We start from the raw sequence: 26,032 nt of genomic DNA on the forward strand, positions 1-26,032 counted from the left end.
AAAAGCAAAATACATACATTAATACATACATAATTCTAGTATTGAATTATGGTCTGTCTAAAACACTCTAAAGAGGAAATTGGATATGAATTCATAAATATAGGCTATAAAGGTTATAAGTAACAAAGGCACTGCAACATATACATTTTTGCTGGGATAGTGGGGACTTCACAGGAGAAGAGAAGCCGAAAAATGATTAAAGCTAAATTAAACACTGAAACTCAATTTAATGGCGAGACAAAGCTGTAAATCTATCATAATCGTTTACCACATTACATTTACCATTTCCGCAATATAATTCAGCTAGCTCGTAAAGTTTTTGATTGGTCCGTCTTGAATTCCGATTTCAGAAATCCATCCGCACTTCCGCAGCCCTGACAAACACATTATGCGCTTTAAAAACTAAATAATGCGTTACAATGTTTCAGCATTTTCCATGTCCCTACACGTCGAAGAGGAAGCATTTGCAGGACCGTGGAGAATGGAAATCACCTGAGGCTGTAGAGACTTTGCTCTCTGAGCCGAAACACGTGCGGCATATGATGACCATAACGGAGGGAAAAAGGAGTACCTGTCTTGTAAGGTAAAAATTGTTATCATTAAACGTTAGTTAAAATTATCTTAACCAATTACATTTATAATATCCAAAGTGTAGGCTTCTGCTCGCCGCTTGTGACAGTTTCTCCTGTGACTAAACCCCAAACAACATGAATCAATTTACTTTAAGTCCACTAAATCGCCTGTAAACATGGTAACAATGGATGTATGCTGCTGTAAACTAAAATAGTGCATTTTCTTTTTTCAAGGCAGCCTGAGTTGAGTGTCTATCTTCTGGCTAGACTTTTAAACAGCCCTATAATGTGCTGTGACAGTGGTGAAATACACTCATAAAACATTCACCACAACCTTTCCAGCATGATTTAAAAGAGTATTTCAGCAGGGTTTTCTGTTCCTCACACGGTTATACTTTCTCTCTGAATGACTCCGTAGTTTATGCTTATATCCTGCAAACATCACAACACAGATAGACACAAATATATCAGCATGGAGAACTTTGACAGTTGTAAATTACATATTTATTATCACAATATTGAATCATGTCATGTAGCCTACCTTTTCTAGTTCTCCATGATCTGGATGCTTCTCCAGAATGTGCAACATGGCGTCATGAAGTGTGGGGTAAAAGATGGACGTCTTAATCTCGTCATCAAAAAATGTACATTGATTAAGTTTCTCCATGACGTATACTGTAAAGATAGCAGACCTGTCTTAATGAAGAGCTTTTGGAATAAAATGGCTGGAAATAAGGACAACTTTTATAGGAGATTGTTTTACCATCGCATGAAACTATGTAGACGTCCACCTCGATTCGTATAAACTCTTTTAGCATCTATAAGAAAAACAACAGTACAGTACATGAGGAATTTCTGACCATCTTAGAAGAAACCGGGCCCAGTGAAAATGAACAGTATGCTGTATCTCATAGTAAGCCATTTTTACCATCTTAAGACCCTTGAGTGCAGATATATCTAGGAATGAGACCGCGGAGAAGTCCAGGACCAAACTGTGGATGTTCACAGGAGGGACAGAGATGTTGGCAGGCAGTTCTGTGTTCCAGTTCACCTGGATTGGAAGGTCAGAGAAGTCAGTGGGCTGGTCCAGACTCTCCATGTTGCTGTCATCCTCTGACGTGGTAATTGATGGTTGTCTCACCTGAAGGCCTCTCTGTGAATATTGTAATGCATTTCAGATCATGCAGGAACAACAATTTTTCTGTTATTCGATTGACATTTTTTGAGGACTTTATCAGAACATTGTATAGCCTACTCATTCATCACTAGTACTGTTTACTATAACTTTACTATTTATTTATTTTTACGTTTTAGAATAACTAAAATAGTTTTTTTTTTTTTTTACTATTAAATTATAAAAAAAAAGTTTTGAAGATCATTGGAAACAGAAGCAAAAATACCCTAAAATGTAAAAATATTAAATAAATTTAGAAAATGCATAAAACCATATGGGACGTGGCATAGTGTCCTCATTATCCCGTTCGATTAATCCATTAACATAAAAAAAAAAAAAAAATTTTTTTTTAAATTAAACTGAATGGAAAGTAGGATATGTGTCTTTCATCAACCTGTCATATTAATCCATTAAAATTACATTAATTAAATAAATAATTATTTAAATAAAACAGTATGGTAGGTGGGATAATCCATTAATAAATAAATACAATTTACATTTTAAAAGAGTATTTTTAATGTCATGAGAAACATAAATTAATTGTGTCCAAATGTTTGAGTTGTAGTATATAGGCTACCAAACATCACTGATAAATCATAATAATGGTTAGGACATACATCTGACACCTCCAGCTCTCCATTACGCAGCATTTTTCTGATCTTTCGCAGAGCTTTGTTCCTTTTCTTCAACACTCTTTGGGGACTAAAACCCACCTAGAAGAAAGCAAATATTTAGCCCAGAGAAATAACACCCAGCTCTTTCTATACCAGGGGTGCCAAATCCTGTTCCTGGAGATCGATACCTTCCTGCTACGTTCTGCTCGAACACAACTGTACCAGCTTATTAAGATCTTCAGGAGCACTTGATAATTACAGACAGGTGTGTTGGATCTGAACTCTGCAGGTAGGTAGATCTCCAGGAACAGGATTGGGCACCTCAAATCTTGAAAATAACAAGAAACGTACTGCTTGGACCAGTTTATCTCTGAAGAAATCAATGTTAGCAAAGAAGATGGGCGAGGGGATTTTGAATATTTTAACTCCGTCAGGTTCAGAAATCTGAAATGGAATAAAATCAACATTTTGTCATTTGTAAAAGAAAGAATAATCCAGAGGAAGGGCAAGATCAGCACTCACAGAGATGTAGTCTTTGCGATCCCTGTAGATGTCAGTTCCTGTAATATTGGCCAGGACGGAACAGCGTGGGCTGCAGCAAACAAAATGTTATTTTGCAGGGTCAGTAAAAATTCAATAAAAAAATTTTTTGGCATTTGAAGGTATCATGAATCCACTCTCACAATTGAGTCCTGCAGACCACAGTGAACAATTCTGCCCCAAGACCAACAGCCAACCCCAGATCCAACCCCAGAAAAAGAGAGGCCAGGAAGGTCACCACCCAGGTCACCTGTGAGAAACAGAGACACATGGGCATTTTGATCTGGACCAATGTGGACCAAAAGTTTTTTCAATTTAGATCAGCATATGCTTAGGTTTTAGATTATATTCAAATAAAAGCTGCTAGAGGATTAGATCATTCTCAAAATAATGAAAAGAGAAACTCACAAAGTCAGACCGGTCATTCTTCCATAAGAACGGCAGCTCTCTGAACTGCATCAGCATGCCTTTCAGATTAACAATGACCAGAGCACCTAGAACAGACTGAAAAGAAAAGCATCTACAGTCAATAGTTTATATAACTAAAAGGGCTTTATAGAGTTTAAATTGTGAGAATAGCTCATGCAGTTTGTATTCTGTGTATAAAGACATACAAATTCTCACCCTGGGCAACGGCTCGAGTAGAAATCCTACTGCGACAATCACGATCAGTACCATCATGGCTGAAAGAACTCCAGCTATCTACAAATGTTATAAAACGAACATTAATCTTTCATTCTTTGTATTCTTGTAGTAAGCAGATGGTTTCAGATTAAGGAATAGCATGAGAGTTTTACCTGCGTCTTCCCTCCGGTGCTCTCTTGTATAGCCGTCCTAGAAAGTGCTGTGCTGGCGGCAAATGACCGGAAAGATGCCCCGAAAATGTTGCTTACCCCGAATGCAATGAGCTCCTGTTACATAGAGATGAGCGTATAAAACTGCGTCCGTGTTTTTTTGCGAAGTAACAAATTCAGAAGTTCAGAATTTGCATTGTTTGCAGTGACTGACCTGGTTCCCATCAATCGTATAGTCGTGCTTGACGGAGTAGACTTTAGCTACCGAGAAAGCCACAGCAAATCCTACTATGGCCATTGGGAAGGCCTCCACTGCACTCTCCTTAATGACTTCCAGGTTTGGCGCAACTGGTGATTCATATCTAAGAAAGAGAGATGTTACACATTAGATGTTGATTTCCATCTGGGAAAAGGTTTTAAAATAAAATGTATATTGTATCTGATTAATATTTTTCAACCCCAAAGTCTTTGCATAATTTAGAGCAATCACTTATATGCACAATATATCTGTTCCCATTGAATATGCACATTAAATTTAGTCGTTGGTGATATTGTAGATCACATATTGTAAGATTCTCACCCGTTCACCATCTCCCCAACCACGACCACATCAAATCGCTCCTCGAAGTTGAATGCATAAGAGACTCCACAAGCAATAACAGTCTGTTGGGATAGATTTGCATTAAGTTTGATAGATTGTATATTGGGTAGGGTTACTCGTTGATAGAAGTGATGTTTTTTGTTTTAGTGTGGTAATTATACCTACCATGATGACTTCTATAGGTATCGGCACAGGCAGTTTCGACTTGAATCTGTCATTGATCTCCTTCACAATAAGCACCAGTGACATGATCACAATAGATGTCACCAGGTCGGCCACATTCGTCTTAGTGATTCGGTTAAAAACTTCCACCAAAGTCTGAAATCAAAGACCAAATGCTTGATATGTCCACTAAAAAGTAATATGGAGCTACAGTATGTGATGATAAATGTCTACATTGCTGGTGCAATAAAAGAGAAGAACTTTAACTTACATATACAATGGCGAGTGGCCCGTTTATACCAGGAAAGTCCAGTCCCAACACAAACCTGAGCTGGGATACCAAAATGTGAACGGCAGCTGCAGTGGTGAATCCTGACACTAAAGTATCTGACAGATACATGACAATAAAGCCCACCTGCAGCAGCCCCATTATGAGCTAAAAAATAAGAAAAAAGAAAAATTATAATATATATATATTGGGGTGAAATGTGACTTGTCTTTTCGAGAATATACCTGAAATGCGCCCATGAGAAAAGTAACCGAGGAAGCAACTAGAACTCTCTGCTGTTCCAGGCTCAACCCTTCAAATCCAGTGATGTTTGCTGAAGGTCCCTCATCAGGCACCAGTCGTGTGACAACAGCGCCCACCATTAGACTCAGAATAGGAAAAGCCCCTATAACATGGTCCAATTAGAAAGTGCAACCTCAATCACTCATGTCCAAACCTTCACTTGTTATTCATTAGCCTCTTGGTATGTTGTGTGTACGCGTATGTAAATGCAGTTGACCATATATCACACACCTACTGACAGGTGTCTTGAGGTGCCCAAAAAGAAGTAGACTATTGCAGGGAAGAATGCAGTATACAGTCCATATCCCGGTGGTAAGGAGGCCAGCAAGGAAAATGCAAGTCCTGATACAAAATAATGGTGTAATTATAAGTATTTCTGTATTACAGAAGTCTTAAAAAAAATGATTTTAGCCAATCTATGAAAACATGCAATACCTTGTAGCACTGCTACTAGTCCAGTGCTGAAGCCTGAAACAATGTCACCCAGCAGCCATTCTTTAATGTTGTAGTTCTTCATCCATCCAATGATTGGAAGAAAGGAAAGAGCTGCGTTCTTTGCACGATTCTTATCACAACTACAATGTACACCATAAAAACACAATTTGCTAAAGCTTCCCGTTTCATCATTTAGACCCAAACGTTTAGATCCATACGCTATCTCAATGACAACAAACGTGCTTGTAATAAATGACCATATTTCAGTTTATTTTAAATGCGTTATTGAAGACAGACGCTAACAGTGAATAAATGATGACTATATGAAGGGACAGATTCTCACGTGAAGTAGTCTTTCAGATGGTGCCGTAGAGTTTTGCGGTTCCTGTTGATCCTCTCGTGCTGCTCTGCAAAGGAATCCTCTGAAAACAGAGGCCTGATCACCACATATTGTCTCCCGAAGGGCTGCATCCTGATTAGTTAGTTTTCGGATGCAGCTCGAGTGCTTTATATAGTCTGGTTTGTTTGATGAGGGAGCCATCATTAGTCTTATCACAGATAATGTGGGCTGTCTTTTGCGAGCATTAATCATTGAAGGATTTTATAACAATATGTTTTCTTTTTAGTCATTCTTCCTTATTTACATGCTTTTTAGAGAAGGAAACATAAAAATAGAGCTGCAGGAAAAGTATGCGAACTCATGTGGATTTGAATTATGAATTATTGCAAGGAAATCACAACAGTAGACAGTGATTAACTTCCTCCATTTAGACTAATGAACATCACAGAGATGTTTTTAAAATCCGTTCAAGCTTTATGCAACTGAACAATACTGATATTCTCTTTTGTTTGAGGAATGGTTCAATGCTTCTTGTGAATGGTAATGCTTCTTCTCATTTGGACTCCAGGTTTCTCCACACCATTTTTAAACAACTAGTTAGCTTAGGGGGTTCACATACCTTTTCAACTTTGCACTGTAAATGTGTACTCAATGATGTACTCAGTTCAGGCATTAAAACGTGCCATTGTTTGTGTATTATGTGTTAATGAAGATCAAGCCAAATTTTATGACCGGTTTAAGTCCAAAGGTTCACAAATACTTTTTTTTTTTCCTGCAACTGAATTTCCTTTTGCCTGGATTTGAAATGACTCAGACTGATTAAATACGTGAGTTAACAAATGTACATTGTTGTCGATTTGCATATACAGTATTGTGCGGTATGACTCTGCAACTTCTTTTTGGTAAAATGTGATTTAACCAAATAGAACTTGTTCCTGGATCCTTTGTACCCTTTGTTTGTCCAGGAACCACATTCCAATCACACAATTAAAGTTCTATAACTATAATCCTAACCTACTCCTGAAATCAAAGAGACATTATTTGGCTATCATGTTGTTAAGCCTGTCTAAGCCTAAGATATGATTAATATGAATGTTGTTCCGTACCGGAAACGATGTTACTTCTTAAATCACATTAAGTTACCTATTTTTACTGTCAGCATGTGGTTCTCTTTTGTTTTCATGCAACATATAATATAATTCAAATCAAGTTAAAGTCCTGTATGGCCCAATTCCAGGAAAGAGTGTTGTTTGCTGCCTCATTACTTACTACTGGTTGAATTAACAGGACTGAACTTACTTACATTAATTGACAGTTTGACATTTGCTCAGTCTTTAATTAAAAAAAAGAAAAGAAAAAAAGAAGAATATCCTCAGAATGAATCATACCCCTGGTAAATATAATCAAAAATGGCTGTAAAAAATAAATCTGCATCGTTTATCCTTTTGATCTTTCATTCAAAAAATTGGCAAAATCCTAGCCTTTCATTGAAGTAAAAGAATTGAAAGTGGGGGGGGGGGGCATTATAAAATAAATGTTTTTCTCCAAAACACGTTGGCCACAATTATTCATACCCTTTTATTAAATACCTTTTTGCAATCTCCTTTTGCCAAGATAACTGCTCTGAGTCTTCTCCTATAATGCCTGATGAGTTTGGGGAACAACTGATAAGAGATCAGAGACCATTCCTCCATGCAGAATCTCTCCAGATCCTTCAGATTCTCAGATCCATGTTGGTGCTTCTTCTCTTCAGTGCACTCCACTCATCAGGTCAGGGGACAGTCATGGCAGAAGCTTCTTTTTGTGCTCCCTAACAAAGATCCAACCACGGCCCATTATAAGATGTCTAGCAGAAGGCGTCAGGTTTTGATTTTTTTATCTGTTGATATTTGATAGAATCCACGATGCCATGTATCTGAACAAGAAGTCCAGGACCTCCAGCAGAAAAATAGGCCCACAACATATAAGATCCAGCAGTATATTAAATTGTACACATGGGGTACTTTTTATCCTTGTGTGCACTAAACCCATCTAGCGTGTTTGCTGCCAAAAAGCTCTTTTTTTAGTTTCATCTGACCACAGAACCCTGTGCCGTTTGAAGTTCTAGTCGTGTCTGACAACTGAATATGCTGGAGTTTATTTTTGGATGAGCGAGGAGCATTTTTCTTGAAAACCTCCCAAACAACATGTGGGGATGTAAGGGTTGTTTAATTAATTTATTTTTTTAATAGGCTTTCTGACCCCAAGACTCAACTAATCTCTGCAATTCTCCATCTGTGATTATTGAAGAGTCTTTGGCCACTCAAACTTTGACACTCAAACTTTCCTCCTCACCGTCCATTAAGACAATATATAGACACACATCCTCTTCCAGGCAGATTCGTAACATCTTTAGTTGATTATAACTTCTTAATTATTGCCCTGATAGTCAAAATGGGAATTTTCAATTCTTTAGCTATTTTCTTACAGCCACTCTCTATTTTGTGAAGCTCAACAATCTTTTGCTGCAAATCAAAACTATATTCTTTGGTTTTACTCATTGTGATGGATGATTCAGGGGATTTGGCCTTTGTGTTTCCTCATATTTAAACTCCTGTGAAACACGAAGTCATAGCTGGACAATTTCATGTTCCTAGTCACCCTGGTGTGCTAAAAAAAAGGTAAATATTAATGGGAATATACTTCAGAGATATTTTATTCATAAAAAATTCTAGGGGTATGAATAATTGTGGCCAACGTGTTTTGGAGAAAAACATTTATTTCATAATGTGATTTCCCCCACCACCCCCACCCCACCCCACACTTTCAATTTTTTACTTCAATGAAAGGTTAGATTTTTGCCAATTTTTTGAATGAAAGATCAAAAGGATAAACAATGCAGATTTATTTTTTACAGCCATTTTTGATCATATTTACCAGGGGTATGATTAATTCTGAGCACGATTGTATATACCAGCTATATACAGTACAGTATATGTATATATATGTTTCAGGCCTGTTGCACTGTAGTCTGTGACTTTACCATTTCCTCTTTAATGATTTGATCTTTTTGTCATATTTGAGCAGAGGTTTAAAGCATTTGAGTAAATGTAATTAGTTACTGTACTTCAGTATCTTTTTTGCTATTTGTACTTTTAGTATTAAGGATATTTGAAACTTTTGCTTTCTACTTGACTATATTTTTAAGTATGTACTCTTTACTCCAATACATTTGTAATGAGTAATGCAATTACTCGTTACGTTTTGCATGGCAACTAACTTTTTCTGCAGCAGTTTATTTCTGTTACAAAAGAAGTGATATCTGCATTGACGGTACTATATCTTGTGCGTTTTGCCCTTACTCACCCAAACTTGTCAACAAGGCTATTACAGGAATGTGGGTGCATTTGCAGGTAGTTGCTGAATTGTTGGTGTTTCATAGGTGAAGCCGGTGATGAGGCCGAAACCAGCACGTCCATTGCAAGTACTGTAGGCTTTGACTTTTTAGGTTGTATTTATAGTTGACATTATTTATTTATGCATTTTATTGGAGAGACCTTTTTGAAGAATGTTGCTTTACTTGTGCTCTTTTTTTGAGAACTTGTTCTTAAATGAATAGTTCACCCAAAAATGAAAATGTTTCTCACCCTCAAGTTGTTCCAAACCTGTATGAGTTTCTTTCTTCTGCTGAACACAAAAGATATTTTGAAGAATGTTGGTAACCAAACAGTTGACAGTAGCCATTGACTTCCATAGAATTTTTTATTTTTTTCCTACTATGAAAGTCAGTGGGGTCCATCTTCTCTGGTTTCCAATTTTTTTTTAAATATCTTCTTTTGTGTTCAGCAGAAGAAAGAAACTCCTACATGTTTGGAGCAACTTGATGAGTAAATGGTGACTACATTTTCTTTTTTGGGTGAACTATCCCCTTAACTGAGACTTGAGTGTCTGTAGGTGTTTAAGAGGCTGTTGTGTCGATTGCAGTATTGAGATATTCAGTTTTATTTAGACTTTAGAAAATAAAGGTGATTGCTCTCCTCACACTGTTTCTTGTTTTCCACTGGCATGTCTCTTAGGTGTTTAGGACTAGTGCATCTTTGAGTCTACATTCAGTATGAGTAAAATACTGATAAAATCAGATACTCTTAAGACTTTTACTCAAGTCGTATTGGAATTGCTTACTTGTAACTTGTAATGGAGTAATTTTTGCTATCTCTACTTTTCAGGTACTCTTTACACCTCTGTATTTGAGATTCAAATTTGCTTAGTCTGTTATACTGTGACTGCATTTACTCTATAATGATTTGATATTTTTGATCATATTTGATGAAGTCATCTTTATGAATTTTCCTTAATTTGAAGGTACAATGACAAGTTGTTTTGTTATCTTGCGCTCTTCACTTCCTCAACAATAACGTCCTTTCTCGTATGCATAGTTATTCATTCACTGCTAAGAATTCGATTTAATAATACGTCTTACTCCAGAAAAAGTAAAACAACTTTATCTGCACATGCCTTTATTAGTTAAGGTTTGCCTCAAAACCTTTTCATTTGTTATGGTTTATTATCAGGAAGGACAGTGTATTTTTTGGAAAACATTTTTTTTTATTTTAGAATAAAAATAGTGCACAAAAAAAGACAAACTATTCAAAAAGAAAAAAGTACAAAAGGCACTGATGGTGAACTGATAAGAGTGTTTGTACAACTCGTTCACCACAAATCCAATAATTTAGTGACATGACACATTGGCATAATCTAGAGCTAATTCATTCTGCATGCAGCACAGAATACAAAACTGCTACATGCTAAATCAAATGAATTCTTATATACATTGATTTTAAAGTTCTACATAGCGGAGGATTCGAGTTGATTGACTTCAGAACCTTGTCTCTGGTTTTGTGTCCGTTTCGACTTCCATTTTCATGTCCTGCAGAAAAAAAAGAGCAGTTTAACTTCAAACATCTCTTCAGAAAAAATATTAAACAATGGATGAAACATTCCTTTAAATAATTTATTTAATGCTTCATTTTAACAGGTTCAATCCCAGGTGTCACATACTGGCATTTCTTGGATTGTCAACCCATTGGACATGGTGCTGCCATTATTGTGTTGGTATTGGAAACTTCCTGAGACCTGTTTGAGTTCAAATTAGACACACATTTTAATAATACGTTTTTGATAAAATATTAACTTTAACATTTAATATTAATATTAACATGAATTCAGATTTGAATGAACCTTCACCTTCTCGCTCACAGTCTTCGGTGGATGGGACTCATGAATGTAGAGCATTGCATCATGGATGGTCAGAAAGAAGATAGACGTCTTTATTTCATCATCAAAAAATTTACAGTCCCTCAGCTTCTCTATGATATACGCTGGAAATGACAAGTCAAAGGTTTGAGTTACTGCACAGTTTTATTATTACAGACCATTATGCTACATTATAATAGCCGTGGCACTGCAGATAAGGGGTTCCATTGTAAAACACACTACAAATACCCTCTAGAAGGAAATAAAGTACTTACGGTCACAGCCTACTATGTAAACATCAACATCAATGCGTATAAATTCCTTTAAGGTCTGTAAACAGAAGTGTTTGTGGTTTATTAGATCGTTTTCAGATTAGAATTTAATGCATTGCACTGAGAAATACTAAGAGATTAGCAAAAATGATTAAATGTTCACTTTGATTTCAGAATGACCCCAACTGCCTTACCGCTTGGAGACCCTTGAGTGCAGATATATCTAGGAATGAGACAGCAGAGAAGTCCAGGACCAAACTGTGGATGTTCACAGGAGGGACTCGGATGTTGGCAGGAAGTTCTGCGTTCCAGTTCACCTGGATTGGAAGATCCGAATAATCTGTGGGCTTGTCTAGATCCTCCATGTTGCCTTCATCCTCTGACTCTTCAATGGGCATTGAACATGTCGCCTGTAGTCCATTCTATAGCCGAAAGATAGTAAAGTATAACTTTAGATAGATATCTAAATGATAAGATTAGAGTTATCATTTGAGTGTCTCAGATTAAGACATCAAAGCGGTGGATGGAATACAGCTACATTACATAATAACATTTAAGAAGTCATTGAGATCATTGCTATCATGTTTTAAAACTTGAGGACGTACAGATGTTAAGGTCAGCTCCCCTTTCTTTATCAGTTTCTTAATCTTCTTTAGGGCCTTGTTTCTCTTCCTCAGGATTCTCAGAGGATTAAAGCCCACCTGCATTAAAGTAAACAGGTTAGGTTGTAATAATGTCATCTGAGGTCTGGGTTATCACACTGAAACTACTGCACTCACAGCGTCCTTCAGTTTGTCTCTGAAGAAATCGATGTTTGCGAAGAAAATGGGAGATGGGATTCTGAAAATCTTTACTCCCTCTGGCTCATAGATCTGTAGGAGATTCAGAAAGAAAGAAAATGATGATAAGGCAAACTTTTGTTTCTTTCATTCATCTGCTGCTTTCAGATGCTCTTTAAGTTGTCCATATCTTTGCCCATCATGTGCATAGACACACCAAGTAATAATAGATAATAGGGTCACATTTTATATTGGGCGTCTTTTACTAGTATGCTGACATTTAAAAAAAAAAATGTGTTAGGTACAATATCATTGTGTTCATGTTCTCTTGCAAAAAGACTTTTGCTGCTATTGAGGTGGGATACGGGTAAGGTTAGGGACTGGTTTGGTGGTATGGGTAGGTTTAAAGGAGAACTCCGGTCAATTTTAACATTGAGCTCATTTTTTTGTAAATTTGGAGTGCTGTCAGTACAGAGAACAACGACAAAAATCGGTGTTGCCTACACCGTGTTATCCTCTTTTTAAAATTTGCACCCTGTTGACTTCAATGGGGCAAGTTTTAAACCTGCTTTTAGCCTCTTAACATCCTTGATGTGTCATTACAAGTGCCCAGCCATGTGAGTGATTCCTTCAGAGTGAACGCGGGTGAATCTGACTGCAGTAGATGTGAAAGATATGAATAAAAGTGATGTTAATTCAGCCAGCGAAAATACCTGTATTTACATCCTGTTTTCGGCCGAAGTCCATAGTAATCGATTGTCGAGTTCACGCACATAGGTTTAGTACCTATGATCACGCGCGTGAACTCGACAATCGACTACTTTGGACTTCGACCGAAAACAGGATGTAAATACAGGTATTTTCGCTGGCTGAATTAACATCACTTTTATTCATTTCTTTCACATCTACTGCAGTCAGATTCACCGTGTTCACTCTAAATAAACTCACTCACATGGCTGGGCACTTGTAATGACAAATCAAGGATGTTAAAGCAGGCTAAAAGCAGGTTTAAAACTTGCCCCATTGAAGTCAACAGGGTGCAAATTTTAAAAAGAGGATAACACGGTGTAGGCAACACCGATTTTTGTCGTTGTTCTCTGTACTGACAGCACTCCAAATGTACATAAAAATGAGCTCAATGTTAAAATTGACCGGAGTTCTACTTTAAGGGGTAAGAGAAGGGTCAACAGTGTAATTATATAGTTGTAATTACAGAAACTAGTTAAAGCTGTAATTACATGCAGGTAAGTATTACAATAAATAAGTGATCAGTTGACTTAACTTAAAAAAGGTGGGGAAACCCATTGCCTTAAAATTGAGTAAATAACCTCATGCGTAATTGAAAAATTAAGTTATGTGAACTTGACAATTCCTCATAACTTATTTTTTTCAATTATGCATGAAGTTTATTTACTTAATTATTTTAAGGCAATTCATTTTAAGTTAAGTCAGCTGATCACTTTTTACAGTGCACAATGTAAAAACATAAATTATTAATTTAAATGTTAGTACATCGTACTAAAAGACACTTTTTTCCAAAAATAGAAACAATGCATATTGCTTATGTTACAGAATATGGACAAAGAGGATGCATCTGTTGGCGGACCTACATTGACATAGTCCTTGCGATCTCTATAGATATCTGTTCCTGAGATATTAGCCAGGATACTGCAGCGTGGACTGAAGGTAAGAACAGATAAATAGATTATCAAAAGTATAACTGAATAGATTATAAGTGAGAATAGATATATGATAGTGATTTAGAAAAAAAACTAAACCGCATTTCTCTGTCTCCCAGTTTCACAGACAAGGCTTAAACTTAGTCCATGCAGACTAAGATGCATGTTTTAACTGAAAGCAACTTGCACTGGCATATCTTAAAATATGTCAATGCCATTGTTTTGTCTCAAGATGCACACCAGTAATGTTTTTTTTCTAAGGCACATTTATAAAAGCAATTTAAATCTCCTAATTGAACTAAGGCCTAATCCTGGCTAAATCTAAGCCTTGTCTGTGAAACCAGTCCAATATATCTTTTTAAAGAAGCAATAAATATTTATACCATATTCAAATAATTTTATTTTATCCAGATGAGTGGATCTGTCAACACTTACAACTGAGCCCTGAAGACCACAGTGAGGAGCTCCAGTCCAAGACCAATGGCAAGTCCTATGTCCAGCCCCAGGAATATAGCTGCCAAACAGGTCCCCACCCAAACAATCTGGAGGACAACAACAGAGGGAGGCATTACACCGACTACAGAAATCAGAGATATGCCACTTGACAGTTCACTTCTAAGGTGATTTATTTGGGATGTTTTCTCGGGATTCCATTATAAATGGAATTCTTATTAAGAAGCTCAAATTTGAAATCCGTTTGTGTACTATTTTTTTTCTGAAATCCCTTCTTTGCATTTAGAGGGAAAGGTCAAAGGCTCTTACACAGTCAGGGCGGTCTTTCTTCCACAGGTAAGGAATTGTAACCACCTGCATCAACATTCCCTTCAGGTTCACGATCACCACTGCGCCCAACAACGACTGCAGTCACACAACACAACACACAACTACTTCAAACATTAAGCTCAAAGCTTTCTGTTATCAAAGTCAATATATGCATGTTTAAAGGATTTAAATGACCTACCTTTGGCAGAGGTTCCAGCAAAAACCCTATCCCCAAGATTACCACCAACACGATAATGGCAGAGATTAAACCAGCTATCTGAAAAACACAAAAAAATAAACTAAAGATGAGATTTATAAAGACATTTATAATGTTACAAAAGATTTATATTTCAAATAAGTGCTATTCTTTTGAACTTTATATTCATTAAAGAAAAATACAGTACTGTACGGTTATCCGGACCACACCTGACCACACGTGACCACAACCGCTCTTGGTTGGTCGTAACCCCAGTGACGGGTAGGTTTAGGGGCGGGGTTGGGGTAGGTCATCACATGTGGTCCGGATAACCGTATAGAACCAAAAATACTATGCAGCACAATTTTTTTTACATTGATAATAATAAATGTTTCTTGAGCAGCAAATCAGCATATACGAATGATTTCTAAAGGATCATGTGACACTGAATACTGGAGTAATGATGCTGAAAATTCAGCTTTGCCATCACAGGAATAAATTACAATTTTATTATTTTAAATTAGAATAATATTTAACAATTTTACTGTTTTTACTGTATTTTTGATTAAATAAATGCAGCCTTGGTGAGCATAAAAGTCTTTCAGAAACATTAACAAATCTTACCGACCCCAAACATTAGTGTTTGTGTGTGTGTAAAACAAGTGTAGGAATAGGTTATTATATTTATGGCATGGTTTTGTTTATTCAATTATTTACCACATGTCTGAACTCTTTCTGAGCACTAGAGGCCAGTATTTCTCTGTGGCTGGAAAACAAATTCCCTAATTGAGATGCCACAGATGCAAAATTACCTTTTTATGTTCCAGCCAGTGAGAAAAGCTTGCAAACAGTTTAACAGAGGTTGAACATCTGATCCTTGGAGCTGTTTACCTGTGTTTTTCCTCCAGTGCTTTCTTGAACTGCACTTCTGGAGAGAGCTGTACTGGCTACCAGAGACTTGAACGATCCTCCAAAGATGTTGCTTGCCCCAAATGCAATGAGTTCCTGCGTGATTTTATGTGTCATTATATGTGTCATTACAGACGTTCTTCCACTGACTGTTTGTCTTCTCACATTTTAGTTACATTTTAATGTGTGATATTAGTCAGGGCTTACTTGATTTCCATCTATAACGTAGTCATGCTTTACAGAATAGACTTTAGCCACTGCAAAAGCCACGGCAAATCCCACAATAGCTATTGGGAAAGCCTCCACTGCTGTCATCTGGAAAATCTGCATGTCTGGAGCTATTGGGGACTCAAACCTGGACAGATGAAAATGTGTTTTTATTTTTCACTGCTCTGTTAGCTTTGTGTTCTGAAGCATAAACATTTGTTTTTGTTGCTGTATAATACTTATGCATAAAAAACCTTACATTTAAAAACAATTAAATTCAATTGAACTTTTAGTTGTATTGTTGTATTGAACTTTCATACAACTTTAGCCCATGTATGAAAACTTTGACAAGATGATATTTTTGCACCTATATGCATTTAAAATGTATAGCCTTTCTCTTCCTGGAAAATGGACCAAAAATATTGATGACTCATCCTGCACTACAATTCTTTGTCCAATCAAATGTTGTCTAGAATGAGAATGCACTGTCCCTCTATTTATTATTATTATTATTATTAATTAATTTTTTCAAGGGGCCCTTCAGTATGTCCTGCTCGCAGAAAAAAGAAAAAAAAAAACTTATTTCATGGTGTCTTTAAATCATGACTTTATTAGTACCGTTTTAAAATATTATGTAGATTGCGATGCTTACGTGTTTGGAATTTTCCCCACCACATCCACTCCGTGATTATCCTTGAAGTTGAATGCATAGGAGACGCCACAAGCTATGATGGTCTGTTGGGAAAAGTGCTTTTAGCGATTTTTTTTTGAATGACATTTAATATTTGCTTTGAACACAAAAGATTAGATTTATGGGACTTTTGTACTTAAGTAAGTGAATTATATGCACTTGAGCAAATATTAACTTATACAGTGTTTGGCATGATAGTTTGTTAGATATAAAAATATACTGGTTGATAATCTTTATCATGCCAGATAAAGGAATAACATTAGTAATTACACTGTCAGGCTACAGAATAGGTAAAGGTGATAAAGGTTCACTCAACTCACCATAATTACTTCTATGGGAATGGGCACGGGTAACTTGGACTTAAATCTGTCGTTGATCTCCTTCACGCCCAACACCATCACCATCACCACAATTGAAGTGACCAGATCATGAATATTTGTGGAAGTGATCTGGGTAAATACACTCTCAAGTGTCTGCAGATAAAACAAAGGACACAGATAGTTTTACAGGAGTCATTTTTCACTATATAGTTATAGTATATGTATATATATATGTGTATACATGTGTAATATATTCTGTAATATATTCAATACACTGCAAAAGAATATGCTCTTCCTCCGTATTTTTGTCTTGTTTTGGAGTACAAATATCTAAACTTTCTAAAAATCTAGATACATTTACCTGAGAAGCAAAATCACTTCAGATATTAAGTCTTGTTTTCTGAAAAAAAGTTTCAAACTGAAGTGTGTTTTTGCTTAAAACAAGAACAAATATTTGCCAATGGGGGTCAGAAAAATCAACTTAATTCAAAGGGAAAACAAGTTTATTTGTCTTACTCCACTAGCAGATATTTTTCTTGACTTAAGCATGAACTCAATTTTCATTTTTCAGAAAATAAGACAATATCTATGTAGTCTTATTTTTAGATATTTTTACTGGACAACAAGACAAAAAATATTTTTCTGCAGTGTAATATTATATATATATCGTGTGTGTTCCTGGTAAACCCTACATAATGGGAACAAAATGTCCCCACAAAGATGGCAAATTCTTATCCTTGTGGGGGCATTTTTTGGTCCCTATATGAGGAAAACGGCTTATAAATCATATGATTTTTTTTGAAAATGCAGAAAATATTCTGTGATTGGGGAATTGGGTAGTGTAGGGGGATAGAATACACAGTTTTTACTGTATAAAAAATCTGTACGTCTATGGAAATCCCCATAAAACATGAAAAGTGTGTGTGTTCTTTTAATATGAACTGTGGGTTTTAGCTCTAAAGTTTTAACTAGTATTATTTTTTTATTATTATTATTGTTTGTTGGATTTTAAAAGTGTAGAGATAAAGCTTTTGTTATGCAAGTTAAGCAAAATGATTGTGACTGTGATGAGCAGGAAAAGTGACCTACATATATAATTGCAAATGGTCCGCTGAAACCCGGCACAGTCAGTCCTAGTACAAACTTGAGCTGAGAAATCAGGATGTGAACAGCAGCTGCGGTGGTGAATCCTGATATCAGAGTATCCGACAGGTACATGACAATGAAGCCCACCTGCAGCAGACCCATACCAAGCTGGAAATAAAGAGAATGAATATAAGCATCGATGTGATTGAAAATTGCTTTTAGGTTTAATAATGAGAGGATGGCTGATGTACCTGGAATAAACCAACTAGGAAAGTGAGGGAGGCAGACACTAAGATCCTCTGTTCATCTATCGACAGGCCCTCAAAGGCAGTGATGTTGGCAGGCGGACCCTCATCGGGCACCAATCTGGTCACTACCGCCCCCACCATGAGACTCAATACAGGGAAAGCTCCTGGTGTGAAGAACAACACAAAATGGTGAGTATATTTACAGTATATTAAATGTCATCAGATGGTCAGAAATGATTGCCTCTTTGATATCTGTCTAATTAAAGTCCATATATTTAGAATGTTTATTAGACAGTGTTATTATTGTTGTTGTATTTTTTGTGATTTGGGCAAAATTTATGATACAATTGTCGTTCTTTTTGTTGTTTTTTGGGTGATTTGAATATGTTATTGAAACGCAATTTTGACAAATACTTTTGGAGATTTCAATCTTCCTCCTTTTAAGCTGCACTTAGCTGAAAATAGCTGGCCAGGGATGGACACCGAGTGTACTGACTTCCCTAAGAGATACTTTGGTTTAGCACAATTGTGCCAAATCTAAATTAGAGGGTGAAAACAATAAAAATGAATGTTGTTATAGCATTATATTTAAAAAAAGGGTTTTGCAAGAACTAGACAGATCTTGGGCCTGTTGCATAGACTTAGCCACTATGTTAAGACTTAGGACTGGTTTCACAGACAGGGCTTAGATTAAGCCAGAATTAGGCCTTAGTCACATTTAAGTAGCTTTTATAAACGTGCCTTAGAAAAAAACATTACTGGTGTGCATCCTTAGACAAAACAGTGGCATAGTGCACGTTGCTTTCGGTTAAAACACCTCAAACATGCATTTTAGTGTGGGACTAGACTTAAGCCTTGTCTGTGAAACTGGGGAATAAACTTAGCCACTATGTTAAGTGTGACTAGTTTGACCAACTAGTCAAGCAAAAGGTAATCAGCCTAACCTTTCCAATTCAAAGTAGACCCATCTTCCATTTTATGTAACTTTAAAAAATTTGATGTTGGAAAACAGAAATTAGATGACTAACTTTTAATACTAGTCTAAGGAGTTTATTCATCCGGCCACTGTCATTGACACAATGTTGCTGATCTCATTCACGTAACCTGCTCACAATAGTACTTACCCACTGAAATGTGTCGTGAGGTGCCCAGGAAAAAATAGAGGATGACTGGAAAAAAAGCAGCATACAATCCATACCAGGTTGAGATGGATGCCAGCAAACTGAAGGCTAGACCTGAGAGGAAAATATTGATAAGTAGGCTATTAAGCAAACCCTGGTTGCATAGTTATATAATATTTATCTGATATGTGGATGCCCTCAGTCAACTATTATCCCTCTTTTACCCCGTTTACTAAGTTCAACTTCTCTGTTATTAATTTTTTTTGATGTGTGTGGATGACATAAGCAAAAGCAGTTCAGATTTTTGTTAGATGGTTAGAAAGGACATGTCAGGCTCTTGATAACATACAGTAATTGAGATTAATTTTAAAAAAGGAATGCACTAGCTCTATATACATATCTTAAACACGCTTCCTTTGCTCAATATGTACTTGATTATCTTCTAATGACGTTTATCATTTCACCCACGGATCGCAGATAAATGCACTTTTCACTTATTTTGACACATTTCATATCACGTCATATCAGAGTTATCCGATAAAACAACTGTGTAGACACTCACATCAGTCACAAGCAATCACTACAAACAATCAGTCACAGACCACAGTTCATAAAGATAAACTACATTCTTACCGCCTGATATCATATTTCATCTAATATCATTAATCTATTTTTAGAGCTTATGTATTGAACGCTCATGTTGAGTAATAAGAGCTTCATAAGATGTTACCTTGTAGGACGGCAACCAGTCCAGTGCTGACGCCAGACACAATGTCATTCAACAGCCATTCTTTGATCGGGTAGATCCTTATCCATCCAATGATAGGCAGCAAAGAAACAGCAGCGTTCTTTGCGCGTTCTGAAGTACAACTAGCAAAAACAATATGCAAACACCAAGGGTGTTATTTGTCTTTTTTTATTTTATGATATTTAATACATGACACAATGATGTCATTCAAGTTATTAAAAACAAATTTTTAAAAAAAGTGCTATTACTCTCTAAAAAAGACTGACAGCTATATCTGCTATATTTTGAACATATCCTAAATGCATTAATGAACATCTGGAAATGTAGTAGTAATAATAATAACAATATATTTTTAATAAAGTATTAAATATACAAAAAAGAAAAGAAAAAACCCTTAACCCGTTTTTATCAATTTCTTGGCACTGCTTAATAAATGTTCAAAGTTAAGTAGTGTACTTACGTGAAGTACTGTTTAACATGGTCCAGCAATCTCTTGTGTTTCCGATAGACTTTTGCATGTTCGTCTTCAAAGCCGTCTTCTGAGTATAGTGGTCTGTTCACCGCATACTTCTGCGTTGAGGGTCGGAGCATTGTGCGCCCGTAGAGCTGGGGGCAAAAATCCTACTGATCTGTGTGTGGTGACCAAATAAAATCAATTCATGAATATCTGCTCCAGCTCTGGCAACCGTCAAGCTGAATCTGCCGCATTTGTTTTTATATTGGCAGTCATGGAAATGATGTGTAAGATGGAGGTGTTTACACAAACGCACTATGAGTAAACATCATGCAACTACACCGTGTGAGTTCATGTGTTTGTTGATGAGTGTATAATAGTATGTGTGTGTAACATTGACATTTAGCCTGATATCTCTAGGATAGCTGTTTCATAAATTTCCACAATTTTAGATGCTTGACTCCTTGTACATGAACATATTCATTATGATTAGGCTTTTTGTCAGCAGTTCGGTTGTCATAATCTACAGTAGGGATCAGCAGCTCCATCTTTTTTTAACATTTAATCCCAGCAATAACAATATCATCAACAAAATCAATAACTTTGTTTGAAAATTTTGTTTTTACCTTTATCTTTATTATATTTTTGTTTACATCATATATAGTTTTTGCCTTCGATTTGCCTAGGATTTTTGTCCATGGAATTACCACACTTACATTTATTTACTTTATTTTCATCATCGATTTTATTTTATTTTATTTTATTTTATTTTAACAGAAGAGATTTCTTTTCAAAAACATCCTTACAGACCCCAAACTTTTGAACAATAGTGTATTTTTGCATTGTTTTAATCCTACCTGTTCTTAGTTCAGTGGAGTATTAAATATTCCCAGTTTGCTGTCCCTGTGTTTCTTCAAAAGTTGCGCTGGTCTATCTGAGATCTTTAAAACCGTGTCCGTTTATAAATTGCTATACTTATCATGTTTGTAATTATTAACAGTTATCAAGATACCTTCTTCACATTGCCAGCCACATCTCCCCTTATCCCTGACCATTGTTCTTTCTGATAACAAACTTGGCAAAAGCCATCCGCTTATCGATTTCTTCCTATCATCACCTCATATGACAAAATCTTTTGATACTGCAAATATAATGGGCAAACTATTCGTTTGTTCTTTTTCTATTGTGTCAAAAAATTTTAATCTAAAAGTAAAAAAATTGTATATCATGTATTGATATTAGAGCTTTTTATTTATATTATATATATATATATATATTCATTTTTATTTATATTAGTTCTGGTCTTGGATGACGATTGGTCAAAACAGCATTTCAGTCATGCCAAACTAATTGATAATGTATCAGCTATGACGCCAAAAACACCTGTTCACTAGTTATTGTGTATATATGCTGCATCCACAGAGTGGCGTTCTGTTATTATTTACATGTCATATCCTGATGCCTAATGAATTCAGTGCTGAATGAAAGTACAATTTGTACAGTCTGAAGGTTCATTCTTTGAACAGCAAACTTCCTGTTACCTGAAATGAAAAGAATGACAAGTATGACACATCATTCATTGTAATAAAGTCATTTAGCTAGGGGTTTCATTCTCATGTGATTTTCTGGAAAACATTGCATCATTCTTTTATAAATTCTTTTCATTCTATCCAAATTACTTCAATTTCTGTGTATAATTAGTGATGTCACATTCATATATTTATCACTATGCTATTTTTGTTGCTTCAGTGGTCGGCATTCAGAACCTTTGGATGCGGGTGTCTTGTGTGTGAGTGTATACTAAAAAATAGTAGTAATTTTAATTAAAAAAGAAAATGCATGAGGTGACATTAAAACCTGTTAATCACCTGTATTAAATTTGAAACACAACACATTTAATTTGATTTAAAGGGATATTTCACCGCTGGAAAGATGAATGTGTATTTAAATTGGGTCATTTATGTAGTAGAAATGTGAAATTATTTTAGAAGTTGGTGCCTTCTAGACTGAGAAAAGCCAGAAAATGTATTTTTGGCTCATGTGGATGAAAGACAACAACTCCCAGAATGCACTTGCTTAGCTGGCCTACGAGGTCACTCACAAGCTACGCCTACCGGTTACAGAGTGCAGTATCGGAAGAAATGATACAACTTGGCTACTAGTTGACTCGAAACTGAAAAGACGCCGTTTTATCGTGAGATCCCCCTATGGGCGGGTTAAAAACGTGGAACTAGCTCCTACTACTGGCTGTAGTCTCTCGCCTCTGGACAAAAAAGCCTCCGATGACGCAAAATGACGATTTTTGCGTCATCAGAGTTTTTTTTTTCAGACACACAATACAGAAATCTCTCGTCTCAGGAGGACATGAGGGAGGGAAGCACGGTCATTCGAAAATACTACCAGGTTTCTACTGATACAAAGCTTAATGCTAATCGGTGAAGTATCCCTTTAATTCAAAATATTGTATCATTCACATATAACATTTGATTTTCAAAAGAAATATGTAGGCTTTTACGGTATTGTTAAAATGTTATATACAGAGCCCCTAAAGGGACATAGTGATGGAAAAAATATGAAATGGGAGGAAAAAATATCAATGCTTTTGTGTTCTCTCACAAAAAGTTTTGCGTTCCTTCTAGAAACTTTGCGTTTGCTCACAAAACATTTGCAAAGTTTCTCGGGGAACGCAAACGCAAGGTTTCTCAGGCAAAATCAAATGCATTGGCATAAGTTTTCCTACCATCTCATATTTTTTTTAGTGGCTCCGTATTTTTATAAGTAAAACTTAATAGCCTCCTTGAAGTTCCTGTGAGAAGCAAGTAAAGACTTTATATTAAAAGTACCACCTATATTAGTATCAGTATATTAACAAACCAGTTTAAATTGCTCAGATAGGTTGGTATTGCACGTAGGCTATGTTAAGCACACAACGAGGTGAAGAAGTCAAAATAAATAATTTTTAATCATATAATCCAAACAAACATGCAGGAATTTTCTGAGCAAAACAATAGAACACTAACCACATAAAAAGCAAAAGATAACTGACAAGAAGAAACTAAAACACAGGGTCTCAACACGCAGGGGTTAACAAGGAAACCAAATGAACAACAGGTAAACTAAATCAATATAACCAACTGGCACACACTAGGAAACTAGGTCAACATACAATAACAGGGAAGAGGAACAGAACAGAACCAAAACACAACTTTTACAGGTATATTAACATTATATATAATACAGTTAGGAAATACAGTTTGTAAAATACAGTCAACAAAATGTCAAGTTATACATTTTCAACCCTATTTCTTATGGATTAGTTATGTATTGTGTAAATGTTTTGTTGTTTTCATTATTTCTCCAGAAGTAAATATTTGGTCATCATGTCCTAATCAAATTCTGATTGAGAAGATCCAGCCCTCTCTTACATCTAAACCTGCAGCTTTTATCATCAAATTAGCTTATGCCTCTGTTTTCTTCAGGTCCAGTAGCTTGCATCAGAACTGGCAGCTCTTTGATATAAGAGGTTTGAGATGTGTCTGCTACACTGAAGACTACATTTTACATGATATTCCAATGTGAGCTCACAGGTACAACCACTTTTTATCAGTAAAATGATATGAGTGAAAAGATGTGCTTGATATCTTGGGTTATATTCCAGCTTGGGGATCTACATTGATACGCTTGTTGACCACACACTCTGCAAGCAGTTAAACAGGAAAAAGAATTTATATATTTATATATATATAAAAAAAAAAAATATATATATATATATATATATATATAATATTGTGAAATGTAATTGCAATTTAAAAAAACTATTTTCTATTTTGATGTATTTTAAAATGTAATTTATTCCTAATAAATAAAGCTGAATTTTCAGCATCATTACTCTAGTCTTCAGAGTCACATGATCCTTCAAAAATCATTCTAAAATGATGATTTGCTGCTCAAGAAACATTTCTTGTTATTATCAATGTTGCAAACAGTTGTACTGCTTATTGCTTATGGATTATTTGATGAATAGAAGGTTCAAAAGAACAGCGTTTATTATACATTATAAATTTATTTTCTGTCACTTTTAATCATTTTAATGCATCCTTGCTGAGTAAAAGCATTATTTCTTTTTTTTTTTTTAAATCATACAGAAAAAAAATCCAAAAAATAACGTTAGTATATGATACAGATAAATATAATAATGCATGAGACAGTAACATTTACATTAACATCATATATATATACATTTTTATACTTCATATAAATTATATTGAATATACATTTTATGTTTTTGTCCTGTTTTAAATGTAATTTTTTTTGTCCTTGTATTGTTATCATTATGTTTTCTATGTGTCATCATCACTGAGGGGAAAAATGATTTATCAGTAGGCTACACTAGATTTTTATAGCATAGACTTTACACCTAGAGCCATAATAATCAAGGAGATCACTGTGCGATCTTTGTAGATAAGGTGGTAATCCTCACCACAGTAATTAATCAGTCTATTATAACTTTCCCTGACGTTAGCCACCGACACACAATACAACATAATTGCATTAACAATTAAATAGTGATACATTTATAAGGAAAGGTGTGTTATTGACGTAGAAGCAAACTTTTGATTCTGTGATTTATGCCTAAATTATGTTTACCACTTACTGTTAATCTTTTACTGTGCATTCTCATGTTAAGTTGAATTATACTCTAATACTAATATTAAAGATCATAGAGAAGGAGACGCTCAATGCGTAAACGTACCTTAGAAAGCCAGAGTCAGTCAGTCAGTGAGTAGTCAGGGATGTGTGTGTGTTTCAGGCACCCATGTCCTTGGGTGTTTAATGCGCTCAGTTACTGTTACCAAATGTTTAAAGTACACAAAAGACCTCCAGATAGAGCAACACAGGAATGTCAACAGAAATTAAACAAGTGCTTTTTTGTTGAGCTTGTAATTTGTTTCATCTTAGGTAAACAGCAAGGTCTATCTATCCCCTTCTGTGTATGTGTGTGGAAAATTCCGAACATTTTATAGAGATGATGGTCTAGACAGGTCCATTTTTTTCATGCATCATGTTTAACACTGTTTAGCAAAGTTGGACCTGTGGCATTTAGCCCATGTCTGTTTGCTTTGAGGTCAGAGCAAACAGACATGTTGACAAAATTCACTTTTAGCATTTAAACTTTAATCTTTTTCTTCCAGGAAAATAGACCAACAAAAATTGATGACTTATCCTTTTGTCCAATCAGATGCTCTCTAGAATGAAACTGCCCTTCCCCCAAAACCACTTACCCAATACCAATTAGCAAATCATGATTCACACAGTTATGTAAACTAAAGGCTATTGGTTCTTTAAAAAAAAAAAAAAGTGATGAGCCCTTCCATGTGCTCCACCCCAACTTCTTGTTTTAATAGAAAATACATCAACACAGGAAAGATTATATTTGACTCGCTCGGTTTTACATTACTCATAATGTGTCACAAACCTCCCCAAAAAAGTAGATAACAGAGCTTTTTTAAGTATCTGACCACAGT

At 35.7% G+C, this 26,032-nt stretch overlaps 1 protein-coding gene across 1 annotated transcript; it reads right to left on the reverse strand.

Annotated features, from left to right (window-relative positions):
* Positions 1 to 57: 57 nt before the first annotated feature.
* On the reverse strand, positions 58 to 25,499 carry LOC307157701 (uncharacterized protein). The gene is made up of 41 exons (XM_079869628.1): positions 25,261 to 25,499; positions 21,953 to 22,048; positions 20,514 to 20,674; positions 20,036 to 20,175; positions 19,309 to 19,419; positions 18,188 to 18,348; positions 17,940 to 18,104; positions 16,851 to 17,003; positions 16,492 to 16,574; positions 15,840 to 15,987; positions 15,615 to 15,728; positions 14,727 to 14,804; positions 14,528 to 14,623; positions 14,201 to 14,307; positions 13,697 to 13,766; positions 12,087 to 12,179; positions 11,913 to 12,008; positions 11,502 to 11,729; positions 11,311 to 11,365; positions 11,027 to 11,160; positions 10,841 to 10,915; positions 10,666 to 10,709; positions 5,807 to 5,935; positions 5,464 to 5,603; positions 5,260 to 5,370; positions 4,971 to 5,131; positions 4,729 to 4,893; positions 4,461 to 4,613; positions 4,275 to 4,357; positions 3,909 to 4,056; positions 3,698 to 3,811; positions 3,525 to 3,602; positions 3,309 to 3,404; positions 3,044 to 3,150; positions 2,883 to 2,952; positions 2,712 to 2,804; positions 2,364 to 2,459; positions 1,501 to 1,725; positions 1,336 to 1,390; positions 1,114 to 1,247; positions 58 to 1,004 (listed from the first exon to the last, which is right to left on the reverse strand). Exons 3-41 carry the CDS (start codon positions 20,642 to 20,644, stop codon positions 954 to 956), a joined length of 4,491 nt encoding a protein of 1,496 aa, XP_079725754.1. The 5' UTR covers positions 20,645 to 20,674; positions 21,953 to 22,048; positions 25,261 to 25,499; the 3' UTR covers positions 58 to 953.
* Between the last annotated feature and the right edge of the window lie 533 nt (positions 25,500 to 26,032).

Source organism: Squalius cephalus (genome assembly GCF_949319135.1).
Source record: "Squalius cephalus genome assembly, chromosome: 4".
Taxonomy (NCBI): domain Eukaryota; kingdom Metazoa; phylum Chordata; class Actinopteri; order Cypriniformes; family Leuciscidae; genus Squalius; species Squalius cephalus.